The sequence below is a fragment of the Hoplias malabaricus genome, chromosome 15 (assembly GCF_029633855.1).
Source record: "Hoplias malabaricus isolate fHopMal1 chromosome 15, fHopMal1.hap1, whole genome shotgun sequence".
In the NCBI taxonomy this organism is placed as follows: domain Eukaryota; kingdom Metazoa; phylum Chordata; class Actinopteri; order Characiformes; family Erythrinidae; genus Hoplias; species Hoplias malabaricus.
In genome coordinates, this window is record NC_089814.1 from 17,971,799 (window position 1) to 17,997,956 (window position 26,158).

The 26,158-nt window shown below is 41.5% G+C and overlaps 1 protein-coding gene and 1 long non-coding RNA gene across 4 annotated transcripts in view; one reads left to right on the forward strand and one right to left on the reverse strand.

Moving 5' to 3' along the window:
- Positions 1 to 6,682, forward strand: part of LOC136668581 (uncharacterized) — a 47,869-nt gene extending 41,187 nt beyond the window's left edge. Inside the window, exon 3 of the long non-coding RNA XR_010795518.1 lies at positions 6,177 to 6,682. This is a non-coding gene — a long non-coding RNA (uncharacterized lncRNA). The remainder of the gene's footprint in view (positions 1 to 6,176) is intronic.
- Positions 1 to 25,604, reverse strand: cxxc5a (CXXC finger protein 5a). Of its 3 annotated transcripts, none has more exons than XM_066646191.1 (3): positions 25,043 to 25,604; positions 14,793 to 15,880; positions 1 to 1,303 (listed from the first exon to the last, which is right to left on the reverse strand). In XM_066646191.1, exons 2-3 carry the CDS (start codon positions 15,651 to 15,653, stop codon positions 1,259 to 1,261), a joined length of 906 nt encoding a protein of 301 aa, XP_066502288.1. In that variant the 5' UTR covers positions 15,654 to 15,880; positions 25,043 to 25,604; the 3' UTR covers positions 1 to 1,258. The 3 variants fall into 3 exon arrangements, with proteins under 3 accessions (XP_066502288.1, XP_066502289.1, XP_066502287.1); XM_066646192.1 differs by having other exon boundaries at positions 1 to 1,300; positions 14,793 to 15,887; XM_066646190.1 differs by having other exon boundaries at positions 14,793 to 15,887.
- Positions 25,605 to 26,158: the final 554 nt, after the last annotated feature.

Sequence of the window (26,158 nt, forward strand, 5' to 3'; positions counted from 1 at the left end):
TTTTATTTTACCTTATTGAAAAGGAAACAACCTATAAGATTTATGAACATTTCCATATCGTCATTTTTTGTTTTTTTTAGTTTGTTGCTGTTTCTTAAAAAACATGCAAGTAGACAAGTAGACAGACATCAGAGCTGTAAATTCTTGACACAAATACATGCATTAGTTTTTATTCACAAAACCAGCCCATATTTCTAATCCAGTACAAACATTGCTGTTGGTTTTTAAAAGATGTAGCTACTGGCAATGTCATGGAAAAAAAAGCAACAAACAAATTAGAAAAAATAAAGAAAGAAAACTTTTTCAGTGCGTTTAATCAGGTGGAGCAAGTGCTATCTCCAAGTGCTCAGGACGATAACTCTGTAAATCCTGCACTTTGGGGATGTTGTAATGAAACAAGGCTGCCAGTGCAGAAATAAAACAACGCAGACTAGAAGGCTAGGAGACATGGATGGTTTGGCGGTAAAGGAGCTTCCAGTAGTAGCAACCCCACATAAACATCAGTCCTCATCTATTCCATCTATACACTGGGTATGGGGCACTCAACATATATTTGTTCTTTCATTTCATTCGAAAACTGGATTTTTACATCTTGAAATAGTTCCTCTTCTCTTAAATGACAAACATTGATCAGTTTTCCAAACTATAAATTTAAAATCAAACTAAAAAAAGGAAACAATAAAATACAGAGGTTTAAGTAAGAACAACGGTGCTAAATTACAATAGTGCTTGCCATGAGCCACTAGTTTTAAAATATAGCCGTAAAATTTACATTCTCTACACAAGTACTGTATCTTTCCACACATGAACGACATTAACACCAAACACAGAAATTTTGTTGATTGTCCACACAGTCTGGCATTTCTGTTTGGCAATGAACTGTTCCATGTCTAAGCGAGAGAAAAAACCTGCTGGAAAAAGGACAAAAAGGTACCAAAATGGAAACATATAAAAGGGAATGAAAGTTGCCATAGATTTCTTCTTCTTTATGTTTAATTTTTGGTTCAAGGAATAAGTAGGTGCATCCATTACTCGATTGATTACTTTGTAGCGTTTCTGCTTTGTTCTGTTTGTTTTTCATGGAGTTTCTGGTGGTTGTAGCCTTTTTTTTGTTTTGTTTTGTTTTTTGTTTTTTTTGTTGTTGTTGTTGTTGTTGTTGGTATGTTTGCTAGCCAGTGTAGGTGCTGGAGGCGGTCCGAGCGAGAGTTGGCATTGCACTTGACGGCAGAGCTTTGGGTGGAGGTCAAAGGTCACGGCCCTACTGGAACCACCGGAACGCTGCGCCCGTCGGCAGCATCACCTTCTTAAGAGAAAGAAGGGACAGAGGGGGAGAAAGAGAAAGGGGGACATTATAGTTAAGAGTGGGTGCTTTAACAAGGGTGAGGTACAGCTTAGCAAAAAAAAAAACACTGAATGAACTGCAAGCACTGATTGTGTTCCCTAATCAGTTGTTTCTTATATAACCTGTAGAGGTCACTTTACACAGCTTTACATTACTGTGAATGCAGTAATAAATTCCAATTTGATACACTATTCACACAATTACACAATGACACAGTTATGTAATGAATTAGAATTATATTATAATTACATTCTGTAAATTCTATCAATATGTTGGAGTCAGCATCTACCTGATGTCAAGAAAGGAGCGAAACATTTAAAAATTTTTATAATTTTTACAGGGAAAGAAAGACATGCATAGATCAAAAAAACACAACTTTAGTATCAATACAAAGTTTAAACATTAACAGCAACTGAATGTGTTACAAGTAAGAAATAATTCAGTAATATGGAAGAAGAGGCTTGCATGGTGTACTGGGACTAAAGAGGGTTAAGGCCATTTCCTGTTTTTTTTTCTCTCTCTCTCTCTCTCTCTTTCTTTCTCTCTCTCTCTCTCTCTCTCTCTCTCTCTCTCTCTCTCACTCTCTCTCTGCTGTCTCTCCTGTCCGCCCCCTCCCCAGCCACGGGCCGCGGCCCTCGGCTCCACGTGAAACCTGATACGGCACATTTATTATTTAGTCACCACGCAGTCACGTAGAGCTCCAGCTCCCACCACACTGCTCACACCAATGACGCTCCCTCGCTTTATCTCTCTCTTTGTCTGTGTTCACATTACCAGGTGTATTGTCCAATTTTTGGGTTTTCTGTTCACGTCGAATCTGTCTCAGTGTTTTTAAATTTGTAAAACAAAAACGAGCCACATCTGTTATTACTGAACACACACTTTCCCTCAAATAACCCACATTTAATCATTTTAAATGGTTTATATGTTAACACACTGACAACAATGGAGGATGACACCATGTGTTGTATCATTAATGGGATGTAAAAATAAAGAATAATAATATAACAAACGCAAACATTAGTTTTGATTTCCACAAATTGAAAATGTAAAAAAATGTGAAAAAAATATCTGCTCTCGCCATTAACCGTGTCATTGGTGTAGTGTAGTGGGTAACACAGCTGCCTTCTATGCAGCAGACTCAGGTTCAATTCCCTGCTTGGTTACCACTACACCTATAAGAGTCCTTGAGCACGACTCCTCACACCACAATAGCTCAGAAATGTCACTCTGGGAAAGGCCATTTGTTTAATGCTACAAATATTAAATATTATAATGTTATAATTAAAGCCAAAATGTGGATTTGTATGACGTCAGCTTTGCATTGAAAATACAGAAAAAATATTGTCCATCATCTGATGCTGGCAACACCTCAGCAGAGTCTAAGGGTAAAGGCTAAAATGTTCTGCAGATGGGTCCTTTCAGAGTAGAGGTGTGTTCACACTAACTGACAGATATGGGTCACCTCCAAACACAGACGTTAACGGCCAGGGCAAAAGATCAGATCTGAGCAAAACATTGAAACGTGCTATCAGGCTTCAGACAGTATCCAAAGTGGCTGGATCGACTTAGAACTAAACATTGGGTTCATAAAAGTTTGATCAGATCTATGAATGTAGACATACTCCTGACTTGTTGGTTTCACAATATCCGTGCCTGGAGCTCTCAGATGGATTGGAACAAGCCACGTATTCAGGTGTGTGAGCGTCTTTGAGCAGGACAGAGTGTGTATGGACAGTAGTGAACACTGAGGCTGGGCCATGGCTGTGTGGAGATGAGTTGTCGCCTCCCTCCCAAAGGCAACACTACTGCGGCACAGAATCTAACACATTCAGCAGCACTGCCCCGAGCCAGGAGGAGCTCACACGTCTCCTCTTGCACACACCAACACACATGATCTCACACATGTTAAAGTGTATTCCTCATCACACACCACAGCATACTCATATAGGCATATACCCTTAAAAAGAATACACACTTACACGTTGTAAAACTGACTACAGATTGAACTAATTGATGTTAAGTAAACAACAGTAAGTGTTGTTGTATGTGACTGTGTTGTTATTGTGCTGTGAACATGATTCAGATTTGGCATAGTCAGGCCAATCATTAAACAATTATCTCAAATTGAAAAATGCACATAAACATAATGACAGACAAAACAAAAAATCTCCATAATATTCATCAAGGACACAATAACAGACCATCTTTAGTTCTTTTGGTGACGTATCCTTTCTCTGATAATTAGGTGCACGTTATTTTTATGTCTGTTTGTCCACTGCAGTGAAGGCATGGTCAATCAATTCCAATTCCTCTAAAGCTTTTTTTTGTTTGTTTTATTCCTAGGCAGTCTTCCAGCAGCTATAGTATAATGTCTCAATGAGTTTTCTATAAACCAATTACTCATCTGCAAACTATGATATAGGTAGACTGTTCAACATTTAGAGAAATATACGAAGGCTTGTAGAGATGGTAGGCCAAAAAGGGGGTATATGTTTTGTAGAACCTGTTTTCTGGGACTGTAAAGAGTAAAGTAGTGTAAAGGACCAAAAACATTTCTGAATTCTTGACCAAGCTAATGACGCTATACTTCGAAAAACATACGGGAATTGATCAGAGATCACCAAACATATGCTAAGTTCATAACCAGATGAATTCAAAAACAGAACACACTGAACGTCTTATAAATATCTTACTCGTTTTGCTCAGTTTGCTTTCTCTTACGTTTGAAGTTTGTATATATGTGTAAACTTCATAGTGTTGGCAGGGGCTGTCCAGTCCACCCAGGTCTACAGACACCTGCTCATTAACATTTCTTCTGAAGAGTATAGGTTGTTTGCAGATGTCACATAACTGTATGCACTGCAGGTATATGGCAGGAAGTGATTTTTATATACAGAGAGTTCTATGAGAACTCTGAATCCTGAAACTCTGAAATCCTTTGGTTTACTTCGTTTACAGTCACTCAAAAGCATTTCAACTGATAAAGCACAAGGACAAAGAATCAAGTGCCAAAAGTTATTGTTCATGAGGGAGAAAAATAGAAAAACATGACTGAAAAAAGCTTATATTTATATAAGCTTCTTGTTCTTATTTAGTTGTGTTTCTTGTAGTTGTTTTAAATCTATCACCAGTTCAAAGCCACAGCTCCGACAGAACTTTGTAAAACAAAATAATCACTTCTCACAACTGCATGAGGCTGAAGTCAGCTAAAATAATATACCAACATTACTAAATATCCTGTTCCACCTTAAACGATGCAGCAGGTGCCAGTTTTATTTCATTTTGCTCAGTCCTGTGGGTGTTGTGACTGTCCACTGGTGGTGAAATCACAACTTAAAGTTACCTTACATAAACAACTGTAACGTTAATAACAAGAGGAGCTCAATGTTTTTGTTGCTGTGTTAATTCAGAGAATAAAAGAAAACTACATGACAGTCATCGTGGAGGCCCTTAGAACCAAGGTCAATCCAACTGCTAAAAACAAGTTTTATGTCTCAACACTTTTGTGAGCTTTCATTAGTTTCTATGAGTTAAAGGGTCTGAAGAAGTCAGTTCTTACACAGCCTTCATAGCAAATAATCTTACAGTTCAGTTAAAAATCCCTCTCCAAAACATAAGCATCACCTCCAACGTATGTTGTGATTTTCTGTTTGTACATTACTCACGTAATCACCTAAACTAACACAATACAGGCTCCTTGCACCAGTTGCCTTCATTTTATTTTTCTCTTCCTGCCCTCCATCTGGATTTTGCATGAGGTCAGAACCATGTGACTGAAAACACCCCATTGAGGAAGAGTATTGGGTATTGGGAGTTTGTCATGCATTTGCAGCAGTAACAGCTTCTAATCTTCTGGGAAAACTTTGGACTGGATGTTGGACTTTTTCTGTGAAGCTTTGATGGTGTTCTTCCATGAGAACATTAGTGAGGTCAGATACTGATGTTGGATGATTAGTTCTGGATCATAAACACCCTGCCAACTTATCCCACTGGTATTAAATAGTGCAGCATCACTCCAGAGAACACAGTTCCACTGCTCCGGAGCCAATGTTAGGGGAATTTACACCCATCTAGGACCTATAGCATACACCATTTTCAAGCTGGAATAAAGGCAATGCAGTCTACAGAATTTGGCCCAGAGACTTTGACCAATTAACATCAAAACATTGTGTTCTGATGTGGATTTCACTTATTTTCACTTTCACTTTCTGATCCAAAAATACATTTGACTAGTGGTGGTGTGAAGGCGTAGCCATAACTTTTTAGGTGGAATTGCATATATTCACAGGGAACATGGACAAAATGTTTATCGCCACATTCAGCACATCAACCATGTTTTAGAAAAGATATATTTTCTTTATCACAGATGTTCAGTTCTATCTACTCCTGTCAGAACACCCCATGCTTTTGACTGTGTTTGTATCTGAAAAAAAATGTTGTTTATATTATATATAAAAAAGTTTGTATTTACTATAAATTTGCAAAAGTTGTAGATAGCAGAGACAATAAGAAATACATGATTTAATTTGAAGTATGATATTCATCTTACTTTTTGATCATTTTTTGCTATATATTTTTTTTGGTAATCATTGTATTCTGAAGTCAGTGGTGAAACCTATATTAAAAACCTGCCAATACAGTATGTACATTGCCACATTGCCTGTACACATAATCATCATTTTTCTAACTATGTAATGACTTATAAACATTAGATATATATGACAAATGACAATGATAACATTAATGCATCTAAGGGTTAAACATATTGATGGAACAGGGCAACAGGTTGAGTAAAATCTCTGATTTCATCACTAGTGTGTTTCCCTTACAGATCAGCTGCTGCCAGCATGTCAAGTGTGACCTCTGACCTCAGAGAAGCTTAAGAAATGACCCCAAAAATGGCCAAACCTCTCACTGGAGACCACCTCACCGGTAAACCCCCATGATCCACAACCTTTGACCCTTGATCTGTAAAAACAGCAGCCCCTGTCATGTGAGTGTGGGGCAGTGGTGGGTGCTTCCAAGGTCACTTTGAGGTTAACACCCCCTCCCGCCCCAGTGTCCAAGCTGCGGCATTTAATCTGTGTTTATTGATTTTGTTATGAATATGTTAGCTCTGCTCTGCTGAAAGCTCTCTCTCTCGCTCGCTCACTTGCCCAGTGTGTTCATACAACTTACTCACTTCTGTACAGACTGATAGAGAGCAACCTAGGGTCATTTTAAGGATTTGCACTTGTAAGAATCACAAAAACAACCAAAGATCTTCTTCATCCAAGCAGACACACAAATACACACTTAGCGGGTGTGAAATACTTCAAGCTCAGAGTGATGCAGTTGGGTTATTTTTCTTAAGCCAATGATTATTATAAAATACAGACAGTAAAAGCTACATGTATTGTAGCTTTTTTTTATGTTGGAAAATTAATATTATATTGACCAACAATGTGTGCATACTTCACTGAATATTACTGCATTTAATAAAAATATGTATCAAAAACATATTTTGCAGTTGACTGCATTACCTACATTACTACATCCCAACTGTGTGTTTATGGCGAGCTAAAAATCTGAGGTCTCTATAATGCATACAGTTATTTCCTAGCACAACTCTCTATTCAGATATCAACTATGACATTTTTACTAGTAATATTTTAGATCCATAAAGCCATTCTGACTAGTCATATTGCCATATCCCCATTGATTTACATGGAATTTCACTCTGTTTTATATTTAGTAAAAACCCACTTTATACTAGGAACAATTCTAGATTTAGATATCAATTACATTATTGTTACTGGTGAAATCTGAATAGTTGATATCACCTCATTACTATGCCTGTTGCATATTACTACTGGTCCAAACATAATTAGGGATTTTTTGAATTAGCTTTTTTACTATTAAGAATTTCTTTATGGATATATGGACCTGGACGTTTTTACTAATCCAAATTACAGTTTTAGATCTGCAACTGTTACTAGTAAAATAAGTAACTGTAGATATGTGTAATTGGAGTTTTCACTAGTGTAAATGTAATTATGGATAATAGAGTGAAATTCTGTGTAATTAAGGATATGTCGTCCTGGGAATATGACTAGTCAGATTTTACAGGCTTTAAAGATCTGTAGATCAATATTATTACTCATAAAAATGTTGCAGTTGTCATTGGAGAGTTTCCACTAGTAAAACTATGTTACAGGGTTATTGAATTTGAGTTTTTACCAGGAACAACATTTAGGATGGGTATCACTGGTGTCGTTTTAGGCTAAAATGGTTTTCCATATGTTTTTGCAAAGACCTGAATGTCAACAGCTTTTCTCTGTGTCTGTATGCCAAGATGAGGTCCTGTCACACATGTTTGAGCTCTGATACTGTTTCATCTAACATCAGTCACATTGTCTAAAACGGGTGTCAGACACAGACAGACACACACACACACAAATTAGGGCTATCCCATACGCAATCCCAACTTAAAATTTCAATTTAATTAAACTACAATGATACGGTTCCCAGTGGTCAAATGGAAGGAAAATAAGCTGTTGTCAGTTATCAACACAAACAAACAGCTATCATTCATCAGGTAACTTCTCACTTATTATTAAACAATATGAATCAAGAACATATTACATATCCCTTACATGGGAAATCCACCAGTTTTCACAATTTTTGCATAATTCAGTAGTTCAGAAAAATATACACTGAGCATCATTTGGTATGAAATATTACGTTATAGAGAAATGGGCATATCCATGGACATACACACAATGTGTGTAAATGAAATGTAGCGATGTTATTTACTGTACAGCAAAGGCCAATGACCAAAGACATGGGTCTTCTAAGTTTTTATATGGAGTGTTTATAAGGAGTGTTTAATTTGTAAAACAAATATCTCTGGGGACAGATTTGCGTTGCCTGTTTTGATTTGTCAATTTAATGTATATAAATATATATATATATATGTATGTATATATATATATATATATATATATATACACATATATATATTACAATTAAGGTCAAAACCTAATTTCAGACTTGATACCTATCAAACCTAATGAAACAAATCATGCTCCATACACCTACGCGTGTCATATTTTATCTTTTCTCTGAAGTAACTTTCAGAGTTACCCTGTAGAGAGCATTTAGAGCATTGAATGTCTGATAGTCTGAGTCCTATCACCACTGCAGTGAGCAATTCTGACTTGGTCATTTCCTCTATTACAGAGCATTTCATATCAAACCCCTCCGCATGATTATACTAACATCATAATGACTAGATTAAGCAAGGATTTTGAAAATGTTTTCAATTCTTACTCAATAATAAAAATATACCTTAAAAGTACATTTCACAGTGTTGAACTGTCATAGTTAGATTGATTTATTAGTGGCGTTAAATCTGCGGACCTCTAATATCAGCCAAACTGTGTATCGTTCAGTCTCTCACCCACAAATAGACTCTAGTCTAGAATATCCACACCTGCACAAAGTGAAGATAATAAACACCCACAAAATCCATTAATGTACAGCACATATAAACAAAGACTTCAGGGCTCCAGCACATTCAGAATCTCTTTACTTTCAATTAAATAAACTAAAGCACCTAAGCAGTCACACAGTAGTGGAGGGAGAGAGGAATGTTTGGTGTTTGGTTCTGGAAGCAGTGTGAGGGTACGTGTGTGTCCAGCGTTCTGGCGAGTCCTTATTCTCCTGTGCTCTCTTATTGCTGTTCAAACGGAGCGTTCCCAAAATAAATCCAGACATCTCCCGTCAGCGACGTGTGAGGTGGCGCTTTGCACACTACCCCCCTCCTCCCACTCTCTGTCCCTCCCTCCCCTCCCTCTCTCTCTCTCCCTCTCTGTGTCTTTATGGCCTCACTTAGGCAACAGCAATGCACTGTGAAACCTCCAGACCCTCCAACCCTGAAAATACTGCAGCACCACTGCTCCACAGGCACTGTCTCTGTGTCTGTCTGTCCTTCACTCTCACAAACACACACACACACACCCACACACACACACAACTACTACTACTACTATTAGTGATTAGTACTACAGTCTCTGATTTGACTGTTCCATTAAGTAACTGGTCTTTAGCCAACAATTCATGAAATGCCATATTTCAAAACTGCATTCTGAGAGTATTCTAAGAATATCCTAGAAATAAAAAATAGACAAATGTGACTAGAGAACTATTTACCCAAAAGTGGAAAATAGACAATAAAAAATACACAAATATTTTTGTTTTGTTTTTTGGGCACCAGTCTTAATTAATCAGTGCATTTCAGTCACCATCTTCACACTGCAGTAATGTATTTTATCACACATAACTACTATAGAACTTAAGTACTACTAACTCCCAACCGCTGTGCTGCAGCCCCATCCTCCTTCATATAGAGATGAATGAAAGCCCACCAGTTTAACCAGGTTTGCTAAACTGGCAAATTGTTTTTAAATAATCTTGCATTAATTTACACAGTCTTTGTAAATCTAAACTGATCAAAATAAAACAAAAGTAATAGAACATGTGCATATGAATATGTAGCAATCAGCCCTAATGCATTTTTCCACTAAGAATGCAGTGCGGTTACAAACCCATGATCACACATTTTACCACCATTTCCACTGCTAAGTGAACCATACCGTACCCGTGTACCTGTGCTGAATTTGTTTCCCTCCCTGCCAGAGTACTGAGTGTACCAGACCTAGGTGCATGAGTGAAGCCAAGAAATCTCAGATTGGCCAGATCATTGTCATTTAAATCAGACGACAGCCAGAACACACCAGAATCTGACTGTCTTCAGATAACAACAAAATCAGAGCTAAAGCTAAATCAGAACTTCAAGTTCCTCTATTGATGATAATGATCTTTGTGTTTACTGGTGCTGCATGAGCAATCATGGGACCAAAACAAAACCGACACTGACGATGTTCAAAATATATTTTTCCTCATAAAATCATTCTTGTCTGGGCACTCAAATCCAGTTTTTCGGAATATCCCATTTGAGCTGGACAGATTTTCTGCAGTCTGGATGAAGTTTTTTTGTAATCTGATTCAAGCCACATTTGTAGGTTGTTTCATATCTGATTCAGATTGGATCTGGGAACCAGTCAGATTTCATGTTGTTTTTTTTGTCATTTGAGGCAAGGCGCTTATTGCCTTCCCTCTCTCAGTCTGCTCAAGTCTGTGTTATTATGACAAACAATGTGACTACAGTTTGATCACACAAATTTGGTTACTTGTTGCTTGAAATATAGACACTCAGTCGAAAACTCAGATTTAAGAATCAAAACTGACTGACCCTAGAGTTTGATCCCACACATTTTTCCTATAACGATTTATATTAATCCATGTATGACTAGGTAGCCTAACATTTCAGCATATCATAATCTCTATTAGACTCAGTGTATGGCAACACCATCGTTCTGGGCTTGTGCTGCAATTAGTATTTGCTTACTAAACTGCTGTTTGCATGCCAAACAATTATGCATCTTGTCAAAACATGTGCGCTCAGTCTGCACACACAATGTACAGGTTAATAATGGAAATTCTCTAACAGATGACACTTTCAATGAGCTGTGAGCAGACCTGAAATTACGGCAAGGAAATCCACATGGACATTTCACACCTGTTAGCGTGTACGAATCATAGAGACACTGAGTGGCTAAACAGCTTCCACCGTTACTTTTACAGACACCTGTCATTGGGCACGAGTTTAATTACTGTAATGCTAGATGCCACTCTGAGCCATTACAAGCTGTGACCTTGTTTGACTCCACTGGGCAAGAGCCTGTGAGTGCTGGTTCTGCTTGATTACCTCAAATAGAACTGAAGGGACAAATAAATCACTTGTGTTTTACTTAAGTATATGTGAGTAAATGTAATTAGTTACTACCCAACTTTGTGTATTACTGAAGACTTGGTGTAGCTGCTGTTTCTTTCTGTCCATGGATATTAATCAGGTGTACACAACTGCACATTTATATCACTGTCCATTAACCTGTTACATTATTTACCGTAGGTTTTTACATGGGGCTGTATGTGTATCCGAACCTCTCCAGGGAGCTGCTGTTATTTTATCAGTATTCTGCAGGTACAATTCTGTCTGCTCATGACAGGAAACCCTCTCCTGACAGTTGATTAGGAAGCTGATGCATATTTAGATGTGCCTGGTCTTTGACAGACAGGATTTCATGAGTAAAGTAACACTTTAACAATCTGTAAATAAAATGACATTTCGGGAACTGTCTTAAATACAGAGGACGACACATCTACAGTAGCCTCACTGTCATTAAACAACCATAAGCTCTAATCCATGTAGGCAGAGCGGGAGAGAGAGAGAGAGAGGAGAGAGAGAGAGAGAGAGAGAGAGAGAGAGAGAGAGAGAGAGAGAGAGAGATGGCATTGAGTATCCACATTAACCTATATAATGCTTTACATTCACTGGGACAAAACTGCAGGTGGGTACAAAAATTATTTTCCAAACATACTAATTAGGCTTATAAGTCACTACACTAATTTGATTTCCCTTCAAAAGGCCATTGTCGGGCTGTAAAATCAAAGACTATTGGATTTCATGGAGCATAAAACATAACAGCAAATTTTACACAAATTAATACTGCAAACTAAACACAAATCCTGCGCAAATGAATCACATAAATTACAAACAGAACAAACTAATTGTATTTTGAAAATGCAATTTACAAATTGGTGTAATACGCATGTTTTATGAGATGGGGAATTCAGTAAGTTTTTTAAAAAGGAGGGAGATTCTGATGCATGACCGATAATACTCAGTAGCACATCTGTAACCGTTAAATATTATTTACTGCCAATAAAGAAGCACTCGTCTGGATAAAAGACTGCACTTTTTCAATGCCGTGTTTCTAGTTCTGCTTGGTTAAATTCACATATTGTATCATATTGTGTATCTGACATGAGTATAAATTAATGACTACATGAATAGTTCGTCAAGTACCCTATGTACACACAGATGTTTGTGGACACTGGTATACCCCACATTTCTTCTGAATTGAAGGGTATTAGGAGATTGCCCCTTTGCTGCAGTGGTGCTTCTAATGAGATGGGCTATGTGAAAGCACCATCAAGTACAGATGTTGAATGGTTGGGTTTGGATCCCAAAAGATACTGAATGAAGCGCAAAGTCTGCAGAGAATGCAGACCCACTGCTCCACAGCTCAATGCTGGAGGAGCTTTGTACACCTCTTGCCCATGTTTGGCATTGAGCATGGTGACATTAAGCTCATGAACTGCTGCTCGAGATTATCCCATTGTATATCTTCTGATTCTATGGAGATTATACAGGTTTTGCACAACATCTGTGTCTTTCAGATATATATCATATTAAAATATATATACAACACGGGAAAGTAGTTCGAAGCTGCTGGCACCGAAGACAGCAGGCAGATGTACACAGAGCCCATGTCTGTGTGGCTAAGTACACAGACATCAAACATGAAATCTCATGAAGTCATTTACTTTACCTGAAATTCTAATGAGAGTGTATTGGCATTTAGCAGAGAACAATTCTGGGAGAATTAGCATGGAATGCTGATTATGAACACAGTCCCAGCTTATCCATCTGTGCATCTCTGTAGATGATCATGTGTGGAACATCCTCAGATGCAGCATTTTCCCCAGCATTAGGGATGCTGTAGTTGTACAGTGCTTAATTACTAAGACAGGAGATTATATATTTCCTGTACTATAATATTTTAGTATAATATCATAATAGTTAATGGCAGACTGTAACATTATATGTGTTTTATATAATGACACCCTTAATTCTGAACTTCTGGTCTGTTTCAGTTTGTATTAATGTCAAGCGGTGCAAAAGCATGATATAAATGGAAAGAATAGTGTATTCTTTAACCAAAGTCAAATTAAAAGAATAATATTTCCCTCTTCTCCTAACACAAATTTATCATTATTGTAATTACAGAGCATTTAGAACCTGCATTCCAAGTGTTCCAGTGAGCTATGAGCAAGAAGAAGTTCCTTCTGAATAACACCAAATTATTGCCAGTGACAGACTTGAATTTTAAGGTTAAATGAGATGAGGAGCTATGTATCACATTTTTAGAGTACGTCAAGTACAGCCACACCAACTTCAGATGACCTCGGCATGAAGTTTAGAGGGCCATTAAGTCACATGGCCATGAGAGAAATCTACAGAGAGAGAGAGAGAGAGAGAGACAGAGAGAGAGGGCGACCGTGACACCTGGTGCTCCAGATGACGATCCTATGGCCAGATGGACTATGTCATACACAACCACACACAAATACACTCATGTATCCCACTCTTAGTAGTACAAACTTAACACAGTACCTACTAAGAGCTTTTATACATAATTACACACCCTCTTTCCATATTACGTTCTTTGTTCTATGTACCACTGCCTTTGGTGCTAATTCACATTCTTGAACATAAACCTTTACTCCTTCAAAGAAAAAGCATCTGAGCTGCCATGTAAGAGGAGCTAAACGCAAGGGCTCGCGCGAATGGCTCTGCGGTACGCACTGTCAGGAAGGCAAGCTGTGTGGAGAGTGACGGGATGGCACAGTGGGGGGCAGATTAGAGCAGACCCCATGGTGCATGTCTGCCCATCCATCCCCTCCCCCACCCCTGCCGCTGCCACCTGTCACCCCAAAGCCCCATCAACCCCCTCTTTAACCCCAGCAATCTGGACCTCCAGGAAAGCAATTGGGCTCTCCGAACAGTGCTGTTATAGTCAACCTCGACCACGTTAAGCCATGCCTCTAAAAACAGACCCTGCGCTTTTTACCCGAGCCTCGTTCACGCCAAAAGTCAGTGGCTTATATTCTCAGTATAGCTCTGGTCTCATTTGTTTATCCTCAGATCTGAACTTTCTACCTTGACAGCGCTCATTCGGGTTTCTAAAGTGGCTGAAAGAGACTGTTTACACTTAGCATCAACAAGTGGTTCTGGTGATCAGATTATGTTCAGATTCACTTGAATTCAAGAAAAGCCAGATGTAAACACACTCTAATCATATGGTGAGTGGTTTAGGTTTGGGATACGAAAACCACATTCAAAGGTTGTCCAAGATACAGTTAGATCATTACAGGTAGAAATGTAATGTGATATCTAAACCCACATACAATTTCATAAGCAGGTAACCTTTTCAGGAATGCTGATTAAGAGGGGGAGATGATAAACAATGGAAATTTTGATCGGAATCTTAATTGGGTAAAAATATACAGAAATACGATGATTTGACACGTGTTGTTTTTTTTTTATGCTGGTCAGTGGAATGGGATCTCATTTGATTACACCGGGGAGCATTTTACTAAAAAGTTGAATGGATCCCAGGCAAAACCTAACCAGTTAATCAAATGAGAGCCCTCAAGTTAATGCAGGATGCGGACTTCCTTGAGGGCTTTGCCCTTCAAGCTCTTGTTGACATCTTACCTCCAGTGCAGCAGAGGGTTTCTTCTTTAGTTCCTCACACTTGCGGAACTTGCAGATCTGGTGACCTGTCTTGCGGTTGCGGCAGCTGCTGCACTGCTCGCAGTTAATCCTGCGCCGGCAGGGCGGACACATGCCACACCGTTTCCGCTTCTTCTTCCCGGAGCTAATGGCGGAGGCCAGCTCGCTCTGCACCGGGTACTCGGCCAGCCCAGCCATGTGCAGCGCGCTATCGGCCAGAAATACTCCGGCCGGCGTCATGATGAAGAGACCCGGGTTGAAAGGGAAGCCACCGCCCACGCCGTACGGGAAGTCTGTGTGGCCTCCCACAGCGTCAGCCACTGACACGCCTTCAAGGTCACCTGCCCCTGCTTCTGCCCCAACACTTCCCACACCCACCCCCACGCCCATCCCCCCTGGCAACAGCATGTGCTCCATGCCCGCCCGCTTGAGCAACGCAGCAGCTTGGGCAAAGTGGAGCAGGCCGTTCTGTCCCTCAAGCACCTGCTCCAGGGTCCGGTCCAGCTTGGCCGGCACCAGGGCCGAGGCCGTGGATGGCTGCTGCTGCTGTTGTTGTTGTTGCTGTTGTTGCTGTTGCTGCTGTCCGGCCTGGGCCTTGCTGGCCTGGTGGTTCTTAGCCTGTCCGTTGTGGCTCAGTCCGTTGGTGGTCTGTGGACAGGCAGCGGTGTACTGTGAGAGTGTGCGAGACCTTTTCAGGCTCTTGCTGAGCGGCTCGCTGATGATGCCACTGCGGTTCCGGCGCTCGATGACGGGGCTGTCCTCCCTGCAGCTGCGCTGGTCCCGCTCCTTGTCCTTGTCCTGGGCCTCGGATGTCCGGCTGCCCTCCGGTCGTCCGCCAGACATGGTCCAGCCCCGGGGTGTGTGCGTGGGTAAAGGGGGCGGGGTTGGGGAGGGGACAGGGGGGCTGGCACAGGGAGGAGCCAGGTAGCACTCTCAGTTCACTCAGTAACCAGGTGAGGGTGGAGCCTCCTCTCCAACCCACAGATGGGCCAGCCAATGGCAGGCAGGCCTCCAGCGCCCTTGACCTGGCTCTAGACCTCAGTCCTCATCCGCATCTTCACACCGGTAACCTGTACACTACCACAAAACAAAAAGAACAAAAAGGAAAGCAGATGTTTAGAAAGGTTTTAGAAAGTTCACCCTGTCAGCTACAGCTCTGTAGTAACTAGTAGATGTACACAGTAAGTTATTTAAAGCACTGATGTCACAAATTATGTCAGCAATTGATATGCAGCACATGTACACTTTTATAGCTGTAAATAAACTGATGTAAACAATGTGTGACCCATCACAACATTTTTGTTTGTTTGTTTTAAAACAGGAATAAAACAAACCAACCACATATGACAAATATTCCGGTGGGAAAAGCGCTTGTTCAGTATTTATGTGATAGAATAGCATTGCCTCACAGATTAGTTTCAACTACTAAACAGAAATCTCAGTGATCAGAAAAGGTGATACAGTATCCTGTTGCACTGGTTAACTCGGCACAAGTTTTATTAATAAATGATAATGAAATTATGATACATTAGACACGTATTACTGATTGCTCTTTTTTTATATAAGATTTGAAAACAATAAAACCGTTCTTTTGCCTTTGAGACCTGCTATCTGTTGCAGTTGACTTCTGCTCATCGTGCCAGAGTAGGAAAAGGTTTTAAGTACAACTGCCAGAACGGTCAAAGCGAGATAATACAGGATCTAGCGGTTTAAAAAAAGATTGTAGCACAATGCAGCACATTGTATGGTTCAGCAACACACTCTGTTTGAACAGTTACAGTATTAGAGCACTTGCAAGGCAAACAGCTAGAGAATAAGTTTGAAACACATGAGTTTATGTAAGTTGCTATAGTTTAAGCATTACAGTTTACTGTACTCAGTGATATATATAGGTATTTCAATGTTTTTTTTTGGTTCGGACGACTGTTTTGTCACTTTTGGTGCATGATCGTTTTATGACATAAAACCCAACTGGTTTTGCCACAAAAACTAGACTAAAAGAACTACACGTATAAACCCAAAATATAAATACAATTGCATTCTCAAAAAAATAAAGTGTTCTTGTGTTCTCACATTTGTACACAAGGTCAGCGCCATCCCTCTTAATAATACGCCATGATGTCATCTCTGTAGTCACGGACCAAAGCCCTGCTGTCAGTCTGTTTCTGGAATGTACACCACATCCAATTCGTTACATTCCTTCACCATGTTAGAATCTCCACCTGTAACGAGGTCATGTGAGTCCTCTTCCCATAGTCCATTCTGACTGAACTACTTTTCAACTACCCTAATAGATGTCATGGAGACGTACACCAATCTGTCGTCAATCATTGAACTGAATGGCTGTTTATTATTTTGTTTTGCTGTCATAGGACAAAATAAATCTAAAAAGTCAGTGAAACTGAAGTCATGATTTAGTGCTGTTACTTTATAAAACTAGACCCAGTGCAACTAAACACAGTGAAAATCATTAAAAAACTAAGCTCTTATTTTTCATTGGCTAACCCTCGTCCACAACGAGCACAAACACCCACACACGCACGCACACAACCCCGCTGAGAAAAGCTGAGGAAATGGCCAGGCCTGTCCTTATAAGGGAAACAAAGGGAAGGGGAGGGAGAGGCTGGGGGGATTGGGGGGGTCTACGCAGTGTGTGGAAATTGGAAGGCCAGAATTAGTGGGAGGTAAAGCTTCAAAGGCAGGAGCGCAGCCCCCGCATTCTCCCCAGCTCAGGGGTCTGTGGCGCCAGCAGACCACAGCCAGCCCGTCGCTCTCTCTCTCTCTCTCTCTCTCTCTCTCTCTCTCTCTTTCTCTCTATCTCCCTCGTTCTGTTCCTGACCAGTGGCCACACTGCACCAGGCAGCTTCGCCTCCTCGCCTGCCAAGCCGGCCTCATCACATGCAGCTCTCACAGGCTATGTGGCACCACCTCACCACCATATTTCTTCTCCGGTGAAGTCGTGATGTACGGCAGCACTTTCATTTTTGTCTCTTGAAAAACTTCAGCAAAAGCACGTCTCGCTAGCTCGCTGCGGACAGCCTATGGGTTCACTTCGATTCCGGCTTGGAAACCACAATACGGCACATTTCAAATCCGTTCCACTCGCATGGATGTTGCACGCAGCCAACAGTTGGCCACACACCATCAGTGACCAACCACTCCCCCCCCCCCACAACACAGTCCAGAAGATGGCTGTTATCTGGGTCACTCTTTTTGTGCCTGAAATGTAAAATCTTGGCACTTTGTTTGTACGAAGCGTTAAAACCTCGAACAAGCTTGAGGTTAAGCGCGCTGCTTAGTGCAAGAATAGTTGGAAGCTAAATAGTAGCTTTCACATTTCCAGGCAGTTGTCTAGTTTGGAAGCGCTGGACCACCAGACTTGCATAAGCCCCTCTCTTTCAGCATGGCATCTGGGTATTTCAAATGCAACTGTCCTTTTGGTCCAATCCTATAACTGCACAGGTGGAAGCTCAGGGTTCTGCTGTCACTCAAATTCGTCCAGAGGCTGGAGCCACACAGCTCGTACTTGATTTACTTCTAGGTCTATATTCCTTAGATAGTCGACAAAACTAAATGACAAAAGGGTTCTTGGGAATGAGGCCATAGAACCACATTTGGTTCCACAAAGAACTTTTCAGTGGACACTTCAAAAGAGAGCTTCAGCTCCTTGGGACTGTTATTACGATGCATTATTATTCAGTAACTAGCATAAATGATTCAGGAGTGACTATAAGTCTACACTCTAATTATGAAAGTGAGTAATTGAAATGTGAAATTCCAAACATCTTCGCACAGTTTAAGCTAATTATTGTATGTAAATAGACCGGAGACCATTCTAAGTGGCTTCTTGAGCTTGCTAGACTTTTAAAAGGTAAATCCATTGGTTCATTTCAGCTCTTTGCGTACAAACACTAATGATGCCTGACTGTGCTGGGAGTCCGCTCGTACTGTAGCACCTTGTACAGATCTGTAAATAAGCTGTCTGCCAGAGAGAGAGAGAGAGAGAGAGAGAGAGAGAGGGATAGTGAGAGAGTTTTTGGCAATTTTTAGCAGTGTATGAGTAAGTTATCAATGACCGCTCTCAGTGGCACGTCCCTGACTTTTTCATCTCGCTCCCTGTTTCTGGAACATATCACTCTCTTCCCTTCACACCTCTTTTGAATCTGAATGCTCACGCAGAGAGTCTATATCACTAGTGTCACTGTCAGCCTGAGACAGCACGTCTCACCACTCGCCACATTGTCACTCACGCGCTTGTCACACGTATCACAAACTCCCTCTGTTTCTTAACTGTATCAAAGTTTACACAGAGGAAACAAAGGATGCGCCTCTCAAAGAACCTGTCAACCTTTAGACCCCAGCCTCCTTCTAAATGTGTGCTGTGCACAAAGTTTGACGTCTTCTACACGCTCCCCTATTAGATGTTTGTCTAAAAAGATGGGGGTTTTGTGGCAATAGCAAAGCAGACCTATTATTTCTGCCAGCTCAGAGAATTAAGAAGCATCCTACACAATGTCAGAATAACACAACAGCGTGTCATTGTCGGTGTCTCTCAGTTTGTACTCCATGTAGCCATCTGCAAAACCTAGAGACGGCATGATACACCTTTTCCAATATTATTCTCAGTATTGAGTATAATACTGAGTATAACTATTAAGCTTTTAAATAAGCTTTTAGTAAATTGAACATGGCGACATATAAAAGTGGCCATCATGCACCACATCATCACTATGCAGTACACTACAGAACCACACAACTAGATTCATAACATCACACAGCGTATGTGCTATTTCATACTAGGTTTGTTACAGGATTCAGTCAGGATCATTCATTTCCCCTTGATATCTGATCCAGTATTTTCTGCTCATCTTGGGCAAACACCAATACCCACAGACACTGATTTACCATCTTTACCAAAACCACTAAATAAGCTGAGACCAGGTTTTTTTAGCTGCAGATAATGGAACACTAGAGTTAATGACTTTCAGCTACTGCACAAGTCATGTGCCCACCTATGTGACTAATATTAATAGGTCATGGATAGTGACAAAGATAAGGCTGTTACTACACATGACTGAAAATGTTACTGTGTGTTTATAATGTGGGGAGGTGTCATTAAATATTATTAAATCTTTGAATACAAAGTTTAGTATTAAATAATAATCAAAAAAATGAGTGTTATTGTAACTGTGATAGTACATTATGGTAAAAAACGTTTAGTATATTATAGGTATCATCATAGTCTCGCATCACCAGACTCTCAAACCACCCACTACTTCAAGAACTTTGGCTGACATGTAAAAGGACCAATCGCAAGTCTGCTATTAAAGGGAGACGTGTAGAAGGAGTGAACATGATGAATTTATTTATTTTTTATTGATTCATTTTATAAGTGTTTATTTTAAAGGCTTTTTCACAAACCAGGGAACAATACTGAAATATATCTTCAGGTGCTTTGCTGTTACATATCCTTACTGTCCACCCTTAGCATGCAATTATGAAGTTTTGAATTGTATGAAACCTGCATTATACATTACACCGAGTGGAGGTGTCAGAGATACTGTGTAGAACCTGTTTAAAACATGGCCACCCCACATGGAGGACCCACTCTATGGAGCATAAAATGCATCTTTTAAGGACTACAAATCAACTTGGAGTTTCGTCTTATATGAGCTGAGCAATGAATAATCACATTTGTCTTCATCATTAATACAGATCTGTTAACTTGCAGTGTCTGCTCTCTGCAGGGTCAGCTTAGTCAACATAGGGACCACTTTAATTGTAGCTGTAGATGTGTGTTGGTGTTGAAAGGTGTGAGAATTAATTTTAACATCCTGCATTGTGCTTTTACATTACTAGGGTACCACCACACCCTTAGAACTAAACCATGTATGTTTTACTTTAAGTGGAACTTAATGCAGCAGGTAATAAATTCTCATTTTTGATATGAGCCATTCATCATGACATTTGCCACAATGTAAACAGTAGCTAAAGTAAAGGCAAGAAAAAAGGGAAATAAATGGATGGTGATATAAGGTTTTGACCAGAGAGTAATTGATTTAGTATTCTAAAGAACGGCTATTAAATATTCATTGTAACGTCAAATGTTCAAATGTAGGTCAAATATAGGTATGATGTCTGCACTGAAATGATAACTCAGCACCTAAAAGTCAGTGGACTGACTACGCTTCACTCAAACCTGTACATCATTTCCACATAAAGACATCAACACACTTATTGCGAAAAGAAAAACACAAAGAAGAGAAAACACAAACCTTTGTCACAAAACAAAAACAAAAATGGCGTTCCTTGAGTGATTTCCTTCTGTAAAGACACTCATTTAAAGATAAGAGAATGATATGTAATTCATGTGAAAATCATGCACACATTTGAATCAAGTAAATTCAAAGCATCACTTTTTCAGTGTGGTGTTCCATTACCTCGAGCGCTGAAGGCTGGAGACAAACTGTCTTAGCCTAGCCTTGTGGTTTACAATCCAAATCAAATCAGTCATGTGAGGACAAGGCCTACTGAGACACTCAATGTTTGAACATTTGTGGTCATTGTGATACATGTAATTGTAGAGCGACTCACAGGAAAACAGCTAGAACTAACATTGTGATTTACCTGAACGCTTGATGCTTGAGAGTAAGGTTTGATTCCTGTTGCCAAGCCCAAATGCATTTACATTTAATGATCGGTTCCTGATCTTCATTGTCTTCCTGGCTGAGTATATTCCTAGAACTCTGCAATACGTATCATCAACAACTTAGTGCTACAGATATCATAAGTCTTCAACACGGTAGACCAGGGTTCAGTTCTCCACCTGGGTAAGCACACCTCAGTACACCATAAGCCTCCTTGGACCAGACGCCTAACACTACTACTGTTACCTCCCTCTGTAACATGATTAGAATTGTCACTCTACTTCTACCTCTCTCTAGATCTAACTCCCTAATCCCAAAAACTAGGTATTCCACTCGTTACTTTGCTAACACGGACAAATGAGAATAAGAAGCCTTTACTGTGAGTTATATTTAAGTCAAGTTCCGACAACAGAACAGTCTTTACGCCGAATTAACCCGTTAAACTCTAATGATCGACACGAGTCCATTCCTATTTCTCATAAGCAGCTAAACAGCACATAACTTTACCAGGAGTTGTGGAGGAAGTCTTAAGTTTATATAACTATAATAGGCCTAGTATTTTTAAAGGGACTTAATCAGTAACATGAATAAATAACAAGTCATGGCACCTTGTATCGTATGATGAAATGGGCACTAAATGGGAAAATCGCAGTATAAGAGATAAACAGTGATAAGTATTTACTGTGTTTAATCTCAGCCATGTTCAAGTCTATCGTCAGCTTGCTAGGTGCTGTATAGGGAGAGAACTAGGGGAGTTATCTAAGCCTGAGCTAAACCAGGTAAAGAGTGCTGAGGTGGTCATATAACAGGTCATTATGTCGAGAGCCCCTCAGGCTAAACTCAGATGAAGAAAGCCAGAAACAACCAAAGCTCTGAGAGTTTAATTCACTGACCGGTCACAACGATAACCTGATAAACTGGAAGAGCTTAACCAAACGCCCTATTAGTTTCACAGCAGTGTGTTATACTCTAAAACCTGAATAACAAAGCACTGTAATGGCTTAAATCAATGAATTACTTAACCTCTGAAATGAAGAATTAATAGATGGATAATAAGCCAGATTAAGAGGGTTGAGTAAATAAACAGTCCAATGAATAAATAAATAGTCTTCCATTAAACGTCCTAATGATCAGGTAATAAGGAAAATTAGAGGCTGCAGTAGTTCCCTGATAGTAGACATTACACAGTTATTATGTGTAGTATTACAGGATTCTGTAAGCTGTGTTATTACATGCTTACAACACCCGTATAAGACTGTGAGGCATCCTTTGTTCAGTAATACAGTAATAGTGTCCTTGTTTACCGGAGCTGCTCTCGCGCCCTGTGCTCGCTCACGGAGCTCGTGCTTCCTCCCTGGAGGGGAGCGCGCGCTCTAATTGCTGCTGCTCTGCACAACAAGCACCAAACTCTCCCAAACACAGCCATCACATACACACACACATACACACACACACATACACCAGGGTCCAGTCCAGCAGCTGTAGCCGTCTGACTCTCAGTCAGTGGTTTAGTTTTCTGCTGCCTGTTCATTTGTTATTGGCTAATTGTTCGTTAACAGTAAACAGAAAAGCAGCGCGTGCGAAATAAAAGTACACCCCTAATAGCGCGTCCTAAGATTACTAGGGGCAGTGCTGAGGCAGAAAAAAAAACCCGTGCTTGACCACAGGAGAAGTGGGAGGGGTGAAAAAAACAGCTTGACGCTGGTTGGAGACGTCACGCGGGCGGATATTTATTAGTCCAGGTAATGCGGACTAACGCAGCGCTGGCCTAAAGAGGCGCGCGCGCACACGCACCCCCCTCCCCTCAAACCACCACACACACACACACACACACACTCCCCTCCTCTTCCTCTCACTCCCTCACACTCTTAATTTCACACACACATACGCGCGAGCGCAAACACGCACACACATCAGCGCGCGAGACCCTGCGGACGCTGCTGCTGACGAGCATTCCTGCTTCCAGCATGTGGGCTCTCAATTTCTCTCTCTCTCACTCCCTGCCTCTCACGCCCCCAACTGCACGGCCTTACAAAAGTTTGGACACCCCCCCCCCACCACCACCACACCGCCCTCCATCCCCACACACACCACCCCGGTCACATGACCTGCTGCGTTGATTTCCTATGTGAAAAACAAGGAACTGCAAAAGTTGTGGCCCATACGAGATGTGCGTGCGCACGTTTCCCCCGAGAACGCCACTCAGCCGGGCGTACCCAAACTTTTGAGGAGCAAGCTCGAAACTTGTCCGAGAGCGCGTGCGCGGCGCTACAAAGTTGCATGCATAAGTTGAAGGCGCCTGAGTGAGGGAAAGTTAGCCGATGGGTGGTCGCGCGAGCCGCAGCAGTGGGCCAAATCCGTGCGTGCGTTTGGAATCCCGACCACTGGGGGCTCACGTACAGACGCGCTCGGTTACAGTCAACAGCTGCTCCGGAAACAGCGCTAGATCTTACCTGCGTGCTGCCTGGGGGTGGGGGTGGTGGTGAAGGCTGAGACGCACAGGTGCTGCGTGCTTTAAACTTCCCTAACACACACACACACACACGCGGACACACACACTCACACACCTCGCCTAACACCACCTGTCCTTACATGCACGAGCTAGGCTACTACTGCATACGTCATAGGCGTCCAAGCTCGCGACTGCACAGGCACAAACACTTTGCTTTGAGGCTGGGTGTGTGTGTGGGAGGGGGGGGATAGGTGGACAAAGATGAAGAAATCTTTCAGCCAGGCTCGTGACCACCTCCAGTGATTTACAACCCCGTTCCGCCACACTTAGCACGTGCGCGATAAGTGCAGATCCATAATCAATTTCATAAATCTGTAGGCTTAGCGCGCAGCCCGAGTTACGGTCATATTACGGCTCACGAAAAAGTGCGGGTCGGAGTTGACGTCTCGAGCGTGAAACTAGCGTAGAAGTTGTTTGTTCGTGAACCGAGGAACAGTCGCTGTGTGTCCGAGGGGAAGTTAGGCTTTGTAGTTGCGCTAAGCGCAAAACTCAGGTCGCAATCGCAAACTGACGACCTCAGCGTGCGATTGCTTCTGACGGAACGTTCAGTCCGCGGTGGGAAAATCACTTCCAGCAAACGATCGATGCGCCTTCTCCCTTTCTTAGCTCGCGAGCCCAGACGCAGCAGGTAAAAAAGCAGCCCCCAGTCAGCGAATCTGACCCTTAAAGCAGCAAATGTACACACACATAAGCGCGCGCGTCCTCACGAACACGCACACACACATCTAACACACAACAAAATACCTTTTTTTGTCTAGAGTCAGTGATCTGAGACCAGTGTACGCGCGCGGTGCCAGCCCACGGTCTGCAGCAGCGGTACAGATACCATGTCTCCCGTTCACACACACACACACGCACACAGACGGAGAGACACACACGCATACACTCGCCTCGGTCGTTAGGAAGATGACATACCAACTTTGAACAGACTTCAACAAAGTATGATTCCCAACACTCGCAGGCGCACGCGTATACACACATACACACTCTCTCTCATGCACACACACCCTCCCTCCTTATCTACTTAAGTGTATCTGCATATACCCCGTGTGTGAGTCTCCGTTCGCACTTACCGAGACAGGCCGAGTGTGTGTCCGAGCGTCCAGAGAGAGCGAGCGCGAGAGAAAGAGAGAGAGAGGATCCCTCGAGGCGAGGCGCGCGAGGAAAAAAACCCAGCGTGATGAACCGAGTACTTTTGTGTGTGTGTGTGTGTGTGAGAGAGAGAGAGAGAGAGAGAGAGAGAGAGAGAGGGAGAGAGAGTATGTGTGTGTGTTTTCTTCTCTGCTGCTCCTCGGCGGCTGAGCGTGCGGGTTTCTCCTCTCGAGCTTCTCCCACCTCTACAGCCCCGCTCGGCGAGGCGAACATGCAAACACATTTCATAGATTTTTGGAGCTCCGCGGAAAAGCCGAAGTGGACTTTCCGCCACGGCGAGGCGAGCCGGAGCGCGAGAGCCGCCACAGAGGCGGCATGGCGCGCCGCGTGGGGATAAACATAAAGAAATAAAGGCACCGAGACCGCGTTGTTTATCTCCTCTCAGTCCTCCAAACCGCGGCGTTTGTCGTCGGGCCTCATATCGAGCGCTGGGCGGGTGAGCGCGAGAGGAAAAGCCCGGGTTCCTCGCGCTCGCCACAGTCCCCGGATTGATTTTAGTATTTCTCCTCTATGAGCTGAAGTTGATATGTCGTCATACCTCTTTAAGAGTGAACTTTCTTTAACACATTCATGCTTACAGTCAAACAATGTCAGACAGATGCACGTGGTGAGAGTGGGGGGAGCCTGGGAAAACGGGCAGAGGGGATTCTCTCATGTTTTCTTCAAGGAACGGCGTTCAGACGTGATTTCAGGCGGCCATTATCGGCACGGTTAAACCCCCCGGCGCTGGCTTTATATACACTTTGATTCACAGTCAGCTAGCAATGTAAACAACAGCCAGTTCCCGAACAACACTCGTAGGTTTATAGTGGAAAAAATAAATAAATAAAATAAAATATACAGTTCATTTAATTGAAATGTTTATATATTCACATTTATGACTTGTTTTCATAATTCACAAGATATACCTGTAAATACATATCAATTTTTAAAATCTATTTTGCCACTAAATCCCTATATCTCCTCTAGACCGAGACATAAACAGATGTAGATAGATCGATAGAATGCTGTACTGAACAATATTGTGTTTGTTGGTA

Bases quoted from the DNA above. Each gene is read 5' to 3' on its own strand.
- cxxc5a (XM_066646191.1), bottom strand. From the start codon at position 15,653: ATGTCTGGCGGACGACCGGAGGGCAGCCGGACATCCGAGGCCCAGGAC. The intron at 1,304-14,792 runs GTAAGATGTCAA...CTTTCTCTTAAG, and splicing joins AACCCTCTGCTGCACTGGAG to AAGGTGATGCTGCCGACGGG.